General features: G+C 32.9%; 1 protein-coding gene across 13 annotated transcripts in view; it reads right to left on the bottom strand.

The window, feature by feature from the left end:
• LOC143223693 (protein hu-li tai shao-like) overlaps nt 1-13,990 on the bottom strand; it is a 71,953-nt gene that overhangs the window by 49,463 nt on the left and 8,500 nt on the right. For all 13 annotated transcript variants that reach the window (XM_076452012.1, XM_076452009.1, XM_076452006.1 and 10 more), the window contains exon 2: nt 8,481-8,688. In XM_076452012.1, the coding sequence (XP_076308127.1) occupies nt 8,481-8,671 (191 nt within the window). In that variant the 5' untranslated portion in view covers nt 8,672-8,688. The remainder of the gene's footprint in view (nt 1-8,480; nt 8,689-13,990) is intronic.

The following is a 13,990-nucleotide window of genomic DNA, read 5'->3' as shown; positions in this document are numbered from 1 at the left end:
CAGTTGCCACACCAAAGTTCATAACATTTCTTTTCTTCAAATGAACACACTGAGTCAGCTCCCATGTTATTACTGCTTCATTATATTATCAAATATTTAAATGTAAAATAAGATACTCTAAGAAATCAAGTACAGTATTCACTAACAGAACAATTTAATATCAACTGTAGATAACCTACTGTCACTAACTTTTCTGTAATCACACTTGCTGAAACAAACAAACAAAAACACAATAAAAAACGTAACTAGTGTATAGCCCATCAAAAATGATGTAATAAGTACTACCATCCATATTCCATAGTATAACATAACGTTACTGAATGAAATAAATTCTGTAAAATTAAACTTAATCAACAGAGAGACAGAAATCAAGCATCAGTAAATTCATTACTGAGCCAATCAAAATCAATACCATTCATGAAATGAATTCATGGTGGCTTCATAGAATAATTAAATCAGTTAGATCAGTGGTTTTAAACTTTGTTGGAGGTACTGAACCCTGGAAGTTTCATACTTGCATTCACTGAACTCTTCATAATTGGAAAAATAAAATGATTTTTTCAAATTCGAAACATAAGCAGATATTTTATTAGTGCACAAAATGAACTATGCATCAGTTGCACACAATATCACTGTGTTCAAAGAACAAAACCAATAAAACATGAATTTCACACAAAAACAAAACATAACTCAATGAATATTTACTGCAAATCAATGTGGCTTTTGCTGTTGCCTTTCAGAGACTAGTTCAGAAATGCACGGCTTCACCTTGGCAAGTACCACTCTCATATCATTTTCGCAACAAAGTCTGTTCCTTTTCTTTGTTTTTATGTTTACCATCCTCAAAAGGATTGCTCGCAAAGATACATTGTACCAAATGGTAGGAGTATCTCAAGGGCTTTCTTAGCAATAAGAAGGTATGTTACAAATTGGTGACACCAAAACATTGAGAGTATTGTTGTGATAAGTTGCTGTTGAACCTGGCTCTGCTGAAGTTCAATGATTTTGTCGAGGTATTCATCATTGACATCTGCTGTCGCAACACTAAACATGAATGGCTGTCTCACCCATGCTAGATATGACTCTCTGATGGGGAAGTATCCGTTGAGAGACTTTGCAAGCTCGTCTAAGTGCATGGCAATTGCTTGCTTCAGTTCCCTGGGTACAGAAATGTCTCCGATTTCAGACACATCTTCGATCTTACTTACACAGTTGTTTAGCAGGGGAAAGTTTGCAAAGTTATCATTCTCTGTTCATCGTTCCCATAATGTTAGTTTTTTTGAAAAGCCCTCAGGTTTTCTTCCGCTCTGATGATGTTGAATCCACCACCCTGCATCTGTTCATTGAGAGCATTGAAGATATCAGCCATGTATGCCAAAATGAGAATAAACTCAGATTTTTCGAAGCAATCTGCATGACAATGTTGATGCTCTCGCAAAAACAGGGCTAATTCCACACACATGGCAAAAACACCTTTCCTGAATGTTAAAATAGTACAGAAGTACCTCAAATTCAGAGCCCATTTCATTACACAGCTCTTTGAAGATGCTGTGCTTCAGGGCACTATTTCTCACAAAGTTCACACATTCCAGTACAATTTTTAATACCTCTTCCAGTATGAGGGCAAGGTTTTTGTTACCAATGCATGCCTGTGCAGAACACAGTGCATTACAATGATGTGTGGTGCATCGGCTTACACCAGCACACCAACACCAGAGTTTCATCCCAGCAAGACTGGAGCTCTATCCGAACAAACTGCAGAAACCGTATCCCATGAAAGATTGTTGTCTCTGAAGAAGTCATCCACAAGTTTCTTCATGTTGGCTGCCTTAGTTGTTGTTGTTAAGAGGCTTACAAAATAAAAAATCTTTTATCTTGTCGTTCTTCACATAGCGTATGAATACAACTAGCTGGCTTAGACTGGAAACGTTGGTGGTCTAGTCGAGTTGAAGGCTGAATTTTGTTGGGCTTGAAATTAGATCTGCAACTACTTGAGCCAAGATGTCATCGCTCATGTCATCTACTCTGCTGCTGATGGTGTCATTTAAGAGAGGAATTTGAGATAACTTATTTTCAGCAGCTTTTCCCAGCACGATATTTGCCATCTTCAACTCAGCTGGTTTTACGAGTGCTTCACCAATAGTGTGTGGTTTTCCCTGCTTTGCAATCAAGTACGCAACTTCGTACAATGCTGTGAGGATTGGTTTGTTGATGGGTACAAAGCCAAGAACAGGCAAAGTAGCCTTTTCATCAAACCTGTCTCTCTTTACCTTGAATTCAGCAAGTATTGTATTCTTAGTTTTCCCAGTGCTAGACTAGAATTGCTCAACTTGGCATTGCAAATCACCCATTGAGGACGCTGACTCCCATCGTGTTCCATTATATACGTGAATCCATATAGTACATATTCGTCTGACCACTTTCTGATTTTGCTCGACATAGTTAGTATGAAGGGATTGAAAGATTAGGAAAAAATCACAAATGACACACAATTACTACAGTCACAAGTCGACTGCTAAGTGCACAAAGTTCCCTGCAGCACAGATATTAAGGCCAAGTGATGTGACATGATGAGCTGCAACCAATGATGGCCAAGTGGAGCACGACGTCACGAATCATACAAGTGGGGTGAACGGAACAGGAACAGACACACACTGTCTGTCTGTCTGTCTTGACCTTCACCGAATCCCTGAGACTGACTCACTGAACCTTGAGTTCAATTGAACCCAGGTTAAGAACCACTGAGTTAGATTAACAACTTCTAATATATAGAAAAGCCAGTGCACTTTAGTAACACAATATTCCAACAATGGATTTTATGTCATGTTGCTTAGGACCATGATTATAACCAAACATTGTTGAACTGTGTACTGAAAGTATAAAATGAAATGTACAGACAACAGAACTGAAATATTTGTTGCTTTCTTAATTTTAAGTCTCCATTGATTAAAGATTTTTTTATTAACATTGGAAATTTAATTTTAAAATTGAATTGATAATTTTACTTTGAAGAAAACCATTATACATTTTGCTCTAGACTAAGTGATACTACATTACATTTTTACTTCAGACTTATTACACCAACACACTCCACATGCCACCACCTCCCTCGTGCTTCACAAGCAACTCCATCACTAAAATTGTAATAGGCAGACAGTAATTAAACTCTTCTATCTGGATAAATGCATTTTGGCTTTTATGACTCTTACTGTTTCTAAAAAACCAAGCATAATATGATGTGATATACACTGGCTTTAATACAAGTTAAATTTTGACTTAAAATTACAGGGTTTAAGTAGGATTTACTGTTATATTAGCAACCAAAACAAAACACACTAACATGAAAAATACCTTATTCTGTATGAGTCGCACAGGCAACAAGTCATCACTTTTATCTTGAACGTAACACTGACACCGTGTGCAGTTATAAAATATAGGTGGACATATGCATGATGTTACCTCACTTTCAGATGGCTGCTACCTTTTTCCTTATAAATATATTCAGTCAAGTCCAACATCAAAGCATGTTTCATTAATAGAATTTAAATGTTTAAAACCACAGACAAGGTAGGAAAAAAAACAAAAACTTTCTTTTGTACTGTACTGAATTATGAAATTTTTCCCTGTTCCATAGATATACTGAAATATGGTTTTTATTCTGAAATTACTCTACTAAATACATTTATATATGCTTTTTTATATACACACCAAGAAGATTAAGGGGAATACTGGTAAATATCTAAATATATAATAGCCAAGTTCTTCCTGAACAGTTAATCCTACAAAAAACTATGCACCAAAATGCTTCACTTCAAAGAAAAATTAAAAGAAAATTTCTAATTTCTTTTAATTCCTAAAATATTTATGTTGATATTAATACAACTACCAGTCTTCATATGCACTGAACACTTAACCTGCAAAAAAACAAATATTTCTTTTTGTGAAGGAATTTCATGAAACTTTTTCACTGACTAGTTCAAAGGAATATTTCAAAGACAAAAACAGAGAAGAATGTGTCAGAGCATATATCTGTGGTTATCTGGTTTATATATATATATATATATTTCTTTTTTTCTTGCTCTCAAGTAATATGACAATGAATGGTGTTATTAACATGTTGGCTGCCGGAACGTTATGAATTTGTCATTACAGCTGTGCTGTCAGCATTATAAAGTAATTAGGCTCACAATTTTATTTTGTGGTCTTATATGATAATATTTGACTACACTAAACTGTTAGTATGTATAACTTGACCTGTTGAATAATAAGTTGTGGTTTCATAAAGATGCATTTGAGTTTCTAAACACTTCTGTTGTAAATGCACATGTAATCTATAAAATTCAAAAAAAGGGTAAAAACTGCCAAATGCAGACAATCTACAATTAAAGCATTATGTCAAAAACATGAACCTCAATGCAAGAATTGTTCCACTAAATGCACACTAAAAATACGAAAGTAAGGACAATAGAAACAAATATGCAAACAATGTGGGGAATGCTACACAGAATTGAAAAAGTGCATTGGTAAAGTTGAGGCAATGAAAGAAACTAAGAAAGTGAACAGCTATTGTGACACACGAGAAGAGAATCCTGCTTTCAGCTTATAATGAAAGAAACTAAGAAAGTGAACAGCTATTGTGACACACGAGAAGAGAATCCTGCTTTCAGCTTATAATGAAAGAAACTAAGAAAGTGAACAGCTATTGTGACACGTGAGAAGAGAATCCTGCTTTCAGCTTATAATGAAAGAAACTAAGAAAGTGAACAGCTATTGTGACACGTGAGAAGAGAATCCTGCTTTCAGCTTATAATGCTTTGTAAAAAAAACAACAAATATTTTGTGATAAAAAATTTCATTTTTTGGTTTTCTATGTAAAATTTAACTTTTTTCGTATAAAAATAATTTCTCATGATTTATCTTTTTCATGGAAAAATTCATTTTTATTTACAATAAATTTAATTTGTTGCATTTTTGACTTTTTTTGATAGGAAAATAAACTTCACATTCATTTCCTCCATTCAAAAGATATGATGGGAGAATTATAAATGATAAAAGATGAGACATTCCTGACATGCCATATGGCACTGCAAACAGCTTTACACTACCTTAATTTCATATAGACTCAATTTGACCCCACCATAAAAAAAGGGAAAAATCTCAATTACCCTTTCTTCTTTCTAAAATTAATACAGTTTGTACTAAGAGGAACCTAACAAAAGTTACAAATCATTTTTGACAAATGCATAGCCCACATTACATTATTGAATTATGTAACACACAAGCTGTTAGCAAGCATACTTATTGAATAATTTATTTTTTATTTTCCCATTATCTTACCTAATCTAATATAATACTCATGTTCCAAATAATATTGCAGAATGGAAAAATTTAGAGTTCAAATTTAATGATCATATAGGACAAAATTATGGTATGAAATTGAATTTTGTGTTTTTGTTGCAACAATTTCTTATTTTAGAGATGCTTGCAGTTGCTCATCTTTTTCACTAGCTTTTGGATTGCCATGCAAACTTAATATATTTAAGGTGAACCAATGTAATTTTATTGCTGTTTTCTTTGTCCACTTTTCAATTACAAGAAATACATTTTTAAACAAAAATAATGCCAGTGCACGTACAACACAATGGAAAAATGGAACCCACTGTATGAGTACCTACTGAGGAGATTCATCTTATTTCATGTGCTCTTTTCTTCTGAAGACAAATTCAGGTGTTGGCATAGTACTCGACAGTTCAGGACAGACCTGAGTGAACACAGTATACAGCCCACAAGAGAACATGTAGTTCTATCTGATCTATACTGGTTGACTACTGAGTGTTAGTGTTTTCTGATTTGAAGATTCATTCCTATGCAGGGACATCTGAAGTCCTATTACGATTATGGCCTTCTTCTCAAAGTTAGTCAGAAATGTAAATGTTCTTCATAAAGTCCACAACTTTCAAAACCTTCTTCTGTGAGAGGGTAGATCAGTTATTGGGGCTTTTCAAGCTCACATTATATTCCCTCATACACCCTTGGATCCATCTTTGAGAAAACTGCAACTTGTCCTTTTCATCAGTTGGTTCTTTTTGTGTTTTAGCCATTGTTGATACATATCTATGCACTTCACCTTGAATACCTTCACATACAAACGACCACTGAGAACCCTTCTCACATCTTTGAACTTGTAAAATGGTGCTTGTCATAATTCTTCAGTTTAATGAGTCTTGTCACCACCACTTTCTCTAAACCTCTATCTTTTTGCTGTATCATCTTCAGCTTTCTTGGATTATCTTTTGTACCACCTTACCCCTTTGTACAGCTGTCCTAACCCTTTCAACAGAGGAATTACATCTTTCAGGAAAGGAAACATTTCTCTAACCACCTTAGTAATTCTTCTATTGGCTTTTGTTTTACCCTTTTTTTTCACCATTGGACCCATTGCACTGATGAGAACAAAACAGCATTATCATAGTGTACCTTATATTTAGCAAATACTTCTGCCAGTTCCTACTTCTTATTTAGCATGTATTTTTCATATTTTGAGAGAAAGCCATCATTAGTTGGATTTACAGAAAGAGCCTAGCACTTGACAAAAAGCCAAAAGAAAGTAAACTTCTGCTTGGAAAACATAATAAATAAAGGAAAACAAAAAAAAACAAATAGTGTGGGCATAAAGCATGTACTATTTTAGTCAGAAATGTTAATCAAGTGAATTTCTTGGATGCACCAACTTGTACAGTGCACTGAATTTGTTTACAATGACAAAATTTTCACATACTTGACATTTAGAAAATACACATCAGTTCTGACTGAATCAAAATTTCATTGGCAGATAAATAATTTGCAGTCCTCGGCCTAATGCCAGAGAATTACATATTCATTGAGCAGAGAAGGATGGTCATAACCTAGTTGTATGTACCCACCCTGGCTAGATGGCCTGTGACTCAGTAAACCTTGACATTGGAAATACACATTACATTTAAAGATCCGAGTGAGTCTGTATGGGCCAGCATATGGTAGTGTTGTTGTTTGTGACCTGGAAGGATCAGGAACTATTTAGGCCTTTTCCTTCCTCCTAATACTGTTTTTATTAACAAATGCTACAGAAACATTTATGAGATCAGAGGCCAATCACAAAGTTAAAAATGCTTCAGAGCCATGTCAATGAATTTCACACTTGTAGCATTTAGTGCTATTAACCACTTAAGCCTAACAAGCAAAAAGATCCATTGAGCCACAAGTTGATTTCAATAGTCACTCAATGAGCACAACATTTACATGTAGGTAGGATAAATCTAGAGTTTCACTAACAGTGTAGTATAAAAGCAATAGTGTGCAGACAGGGCACGTAGGCTTAGCTGATCAGAAATAGAATGAAGCACAGACTTAAATGCCACTAAAATTTCTAACATTAGCCTAATGGTAGATTCTAAAAATTCACTCCATTTTTTTTTCCCACTTAATAAGCACTGTGCTGGGAAAATGTCTTTGAAATTGATTATCTTACAGGCGAGATTATTTGGTACACGAGATTTAATTTTTTTACATTTTAGTTAGTTTTATAACAAAGAATATTCATGAATAACAAATATGTACCTTTCTTTTTTTATACTCTTAGTTACCAGTGAAATTTGAGCTTTTATATTAATAATAGTACAACTAAATAATGCACCTAATAATGCAGAAAATAGCACACAAAAAAAATGATGTCCTGTAACTATCATAACGTAACTGGCTTTCTAACTACAGCATAACATAATTAAGCTGTTTAATATGTATAAAATGAGGCATTTTCAGACTGAAGACAAACTACACAATACTCTGTACATTAAAACTTCATCTTTGTATTAGTTATAAATTAATTTTGTATAAAATGTTCAGAAAAACTACTGGTAATTTGTGAAAAAAGATGTTACAGGTAGGTGTAGCAAGGAAGTAAGCAATTTTCTTGTATGAGTCTGTAAACAAATAAGATCAAAAACTATAATAACTGGACTTTGCCACAGTTATACATGTTAGAATGAGCAATGAACATTAAATTCTATACTTGTCAGGGTGATGGTTAGAGAAGAGTGAAGACCTGAAGAACAAATCACAATTCTCATACAAAGGAAGACAGATTTTTTTTTTAAATATTCCTCAAGAAACTTAAACCAAATTTTAGTACAACTACCTTTTCATGCCAAATTTATTCATATATAATAATAATAAAGTAATTTAATAAAATTTTGAATGCAACTCTAAAATGTTACGATGAGCACTCTGATTTACTCATAACAAGAGGGCTAACTGTATATTGCAACACAACTACCAACTTATTAACTGCATGGTACAAAACAGATACCAGTTCAAATGTACAACACAGCAACATCATAAAAACAAAACCATCATTTCAGATGGACAATATAACTTGTAACTACCACGTTTGAAGGTATGATACAACATAATTACCAGTTCAAAGGAAGGTGTGAATTACTTACCTGTTTATAATCATTTCTACTTTCTTCCTTCGTTCTATATCTTTCGGGTCTAATTCCACTTTATCTGGACACATATCTTGCTGAATGACAGGATCCTGTTCAACTTCTGGGCAGAGATCATTAACATAATGTGTTTCAGATCTCTGTTCATTAAGAACAACTCCATTTACATGTTCCTCTGTGTCTGACATGATTAACTCAAAGAAGCCTAAAACAAAGCATAGACAAATTTATTTAATAAAAACTATGTATATACCTAACATTAAAACAGCAATGGTACAAATACTGTAATAGGGTAATTTATTATTACATAGCTCCATAATTTTGCTCATTCATTTCCCACATTAAATTTACGAATATCAACAATTTAATAAACAAACAAGCAACAATACTGAGCGGACAATACGTGGTTTCATTCTTTCATAATTAAATTACAAAAACCCTGCTTTTTCCTTCATTATGTGTTCAATACAAATATTACATAACTTTTTATGAATTTCTAATAATGTACATTTTACTGCCTTACATTTATAGATCCTAATAAATGTAAAATTTGAAATATAGTGCTTTTAATTAATGACTGGATATGTTACAGTATAAAGTCCAATAAATTGGGTGAAATGGGATTAAACATCACAGGAAAAATGCAATATCATATACCATAAAATTCCATTTTTTTAATACCAGGCACACAACACTACCCAAAGCTCAAATATACCAAATGATATACATAAAAACAAAAAATTGTGACAACCAACAAATATGAATTACAAACTTTATCTCAACATGTACAATGGGGTTAATGGCAGTAGTTTTATATTTTATAACATATTAAAAACACATGGATTATTTACTTAGCACCAAAAATAATTTTTCAGTAAAACATGTTAATGTCAAGTTACCTTTATACAATCCAATATCTATTCAAGACACAAGCTGCATAGGAGGTTAGAAAGTTGAATCTTAATGAAATTTGAGAACACAGAACTGTTTACATAGTAAAAAAAATAAAGACAGAAAAAGAATGTGCACTGATATGACTGGAAGAATATCAAATGTTTTAGATAGTACAGCTACAAGTTATTCAAACAAAAATAAAACTAGCAACCATTTGCTGATGTCTTTAGAAGTTAAGGTCAAGGCCTATACTGTGCTAATTTTCATACAAAACATACTGTGATGCATATATCCACATTTAATGAAAAAAATGTAATGTTGTAGGCCTAGACACAAGGACTTGGGTATTTCATTCTTTATGTAACCCTAACTAATTCATGTTCCACATTAAATACATATTTCACTACTAATGCACAAATACACTGACAGAACCCTTTAAAGTATTACAATAACCTTCCACACATGTATTTCCATCAAATATCACACTAAGTAAAGGCACGACAATCAGATATCAATGTCATTTTTCATTACCTATACAATCATCAAAAACTAATTATTAACCAGTAACTAAGTTTAAAGTAAAAGCCCTCAAAACAGCTACTCTACACACCAAGATTTGGCTCAAATGTCAATGATATATTTGTGATGTGGTTACACATTACTGACAAGATTCAAGAACACATGAATTACTCAAACAACATTCTGCAATGAAATTCACAATCAAAATAGAAAAAGATAAATGGTAAAAACTTGTAGATGTTATGGTTACCAAAACGCACAGCATTTACAGAAAATCCACAGGTACTAATAAATACCTGAAATATCAGTCTAACCACCTCAACATAAAGAGAGGCATCACAGATTGCCTACATGTTATATCCAAACTGAATTATTATCACACTGCTGAAGAAGCTATAAATGAAGAAAAATCACTACAACCCTCCTTAACAAAGGACACAGAACATAAGATGAAGGACAAAGGACACTGAGAACATTAGATGAAGGTACAAACTAAAAAAAAATTATAGAAATTCCTTATGTACAAAATGAAGTCAAAACAATAAGGAGAAATCAACATATAAAATGTGAATGCAGTTAGTAAACAAACTACCTAGACTGGTCAGATAAAAAAAAAACACCACTGGCAACATCCCCTATGAATGTGTATTCTAATGCAATGGAGAAACAACCCCAGCAAAAGTTAGAATTCAGGTATTTCTAGTCCACATGCAGTAGCCCATCATGTCAGAGAAGACCACATGATAAAACGGAATGCTACTAAAATAGAATATGACACAAGAAAGAAAAAAACAACAAAGAAGCCTTTTATCTCCTCTGAATAACTCAATCAACCTTGCACAGAAGTCAACAAAAGCTAAATATATATCTTAAAAGTAACCAAATAGTTATTTGATACAAGTCCTAATAGGGAAGATCCTGGACAAATGGATAGAACATCAGCCTTTCTTATAAGAGGACTTGGGTCAAATCCTGGCTACTACAAACAATAATGATCCTTCTCAGGTCAGTAGCACATTATCAGGCAATAAGAAAAAATAATAATTTGTAATTAGGATCTATTAATACACAGATTGAGTAGGTTATATTAAAACTAGTTTGAATCCCCACTATGTCATTAAAGTCACTGTTGGAACATCCATTCATGTCCTATCTAACAATTGTACATCTTGATAACAGAGCAGCTGTACAATTTCCACTGCAAGTCTCTGTTGTAAGGATGTCACATTCAAAGCACACTACAATGCTTACTGAATTCTATAAGCTATGCAGTGTAGGAAAACACTTTCTCAATACCAATGTTGGCCATCTAAATACCCAGAAATACACAAGCATGTCCAGCAATGAGACAAATGACTTTCTACTTCTGAACTTATGCACTATACTGTTTTTGCAGCTGTCACTACTGTAGTCTCACTTATTATTTTAATTATAATGATCCTTATTTTATAAATTTTGAGTTACAACACTCACCCCGTCATTTTCTTCAAGTAATTCAGAACAAATTTTAACCATATTGAGTTAAATTTAGGGATTACTCAAGACAGCTAAAGTTTTACCTTGTAGCTCAAATTATATCTGCATATTATGGAATATTCTAGCACATACTAGAATATTGTAACACTCCACATAATTCAGAATATTCAGAAACATTCTACACAGAGATAATCAATGTTATAAACTTTTACTTCTGGAATATTCTGTATGTTATGACAATAGTTACTGGAATTCCTATGAGCATTTAAGAATATCATTTCAGTTGAAACTGTACTGGCATATTGCAAATGGATACTGCAACAAGAAGTTAGACTACAATTCTACTACTTGGTTCAGAAGAAACTAAACTAACAAGAAACTAACAGCAGTTAAACAGGCAAGCACCGACTGTTTGCATGCATGTTTACCACCACAAAACATTCAAGACAGCTCATGAAATATTCAAAGATGATGAAGAAGGCTGCAACTTTTGGAACAAGACTCAAATTTTACTTTATCCAGAATATCATGCCATTACAAACTAGAGATGCCTCTAGAAAAATAAGTAATGCTAAAAAATCATTTTAAAAAGAAACCTTAAGGGTCAATAAACCCTTCGTATTTCAACATGTTTATAGCCTGTAAGCTTCATTGCACCATTACATATACCCACATTTAAAAAGATATTTGACACAGTAATATCCTCAGTAACTTCATGTCATGAAGGGTGCTTTAATGTGTATTAGCCATTATCAATTATTAGTAAAACCATGGACCACTTTAAAAACTTTATTAAATTTAGATGTGACATCAACACTGATTAATTAACAATGAGGAAAAAATTGTATTAACAACATGTATCATAATACTGTATTAAGAGCAGAAGAGTGTACCCTAAATATTTAGTAATGGTGCCACACACACACATTTGACTTGTGACACAAGTCTAGTCTGTATATAGCATGCTTGAATTTCTATCAAAAATTGAGTCAGAAATAACAGATCCAAGGAAATTGATATTCTTATAATTAAGAAAATCTGCAAAACAATTTCAAGTACCTTACAGTATAAAATACATGTGCAATACAATCCTAATGTTTACTTCTGTAAGACACAAGTCTTAATGTTGTTATAATTCTTAAACTAATGTGTGTATACAACAATAATCAGAAGGTTGAACATACTTTACAAAAGATACAGATGTATCTATCTCTAGGTGCAATATTTAGTTTGAATCTTGGTGAACATGGTTTTCTCCACAGATTACAGTACTTTGTACTGTTCAAAATCTCAGTCACACTGGCATCCCCTAAATGAATAACCAAGGTTAAATATTTAACCTTTAGGGTGTGATTGACCATGCCTTTTAGCAAACTGCTCCAGGTCCAGCCCACACAGCAACATACTAAAGGGTCCTTTGCAAAGATTATGGTGAAACCATGGAGGAAACTGGATTATGTATGAATGCTTTGGAGTGAAAAAGCCTGCTCTTACCAGATTAATAACAGTTGAATCTTGCTCAAGTTGGTTACACACTATAACTTACAGAAGGAACTAGCAAAACACTGCAGTTCTTACCTGGAATAATTCAAATTGTTTAATTAATGAGAATACCTTTATTTTGTAATGGATTATATTTCCTGTGATAATTTCAAGTTTCAAGCCCATATTTTATAAACATAAGAAGGGCTTCATGTTTTTCTACAGGGCCTCCATGATTGAAAGAATGAGCATGTTTGGTGTGACAGGGATTTGAACCCATAACCCTCAGATTACAATTCAAGTGCCCTAACCACCTGCCCATGATAAGCCAGAACTGTAAGACGACCATAAATTTGAGGTTCTTAAATAAGGTAAGATTAAACACATCATTTTTAAAGAAGTTCCAATGTCTTTAATAGTAGTGAAATGTAAAGTTTCCCTTCTTGTGTCATGTTATAACTGTTTTCAATAAGGTACAGAAATATGAAAAGTATTTCATTCACATTTATGGTATAATCAGAATGATGCCTAATTACAATGGAGTTACCTTTACCTTTTAAAAATTATCCTTTCTTAGGGATTACAGAGATTTAATTTCCAGATTTTGTTTCATTCTGGGAGAATAGTCCATTAAAATGAGTTTTTCTGAAAAGTTTTAGAATTTATAAAAAGTGTTAGTTGAACAAATATGTAAGAAAAAAACAGGGTCAATATTCAAGATTCCAACAAAGGATGAGCAACTTTAAACAGGGCTGCATTTTCTGCAAATAAAAAATAAAGATATTAGATAAGTGTTGTTCCTAAAATTACAATGGAGTCATGATGTTTTAAAACATGTAAAAACTTGATTCATCAACATCATTCCTTCTTGCAACACATCATTGAGCTAAGCTTTTATTATTTTGTTCTGAACTATACAAAATTTCCATTGAATCTGAAGCCATGTTGGACTATATAATTAGAAATAATGAGAAAAAAATATATGTTATGACTTCTCAAAGCTGAAAATGGCAATTATGTCACATCATGGAAACTGGGGTTTAGAAACAGTGATTGGCTAAAATTCAATAAAACTACACTTGTATTCAAGTTACAAGGTAAAGTTAATGCTATTTTGTTTAAAATTGTCATGACCT

The sequence above is a fragment of the Tachypleus tridentatus genome, chromosome 8 (assembly GCF_004210375.1).
Source record: "Tachypleus tridentatus isolate NWPU-2018 chromosome 8, ASM421037v1, whole genome shotgun sequence".
Taxonomy (NCBI): domain Eukaryota; kingdom Metazoa; phylum Arthropoda; class Merostomata; order Xiphosura; family Limulidae; genus Tachypleus; species Tachypleus tridentatus.
The sequence above is the reverse complement of the archived record's forward strand: the minus strand, read 5'-3'. Positions and strand labels throughout refer to the sequence as shown.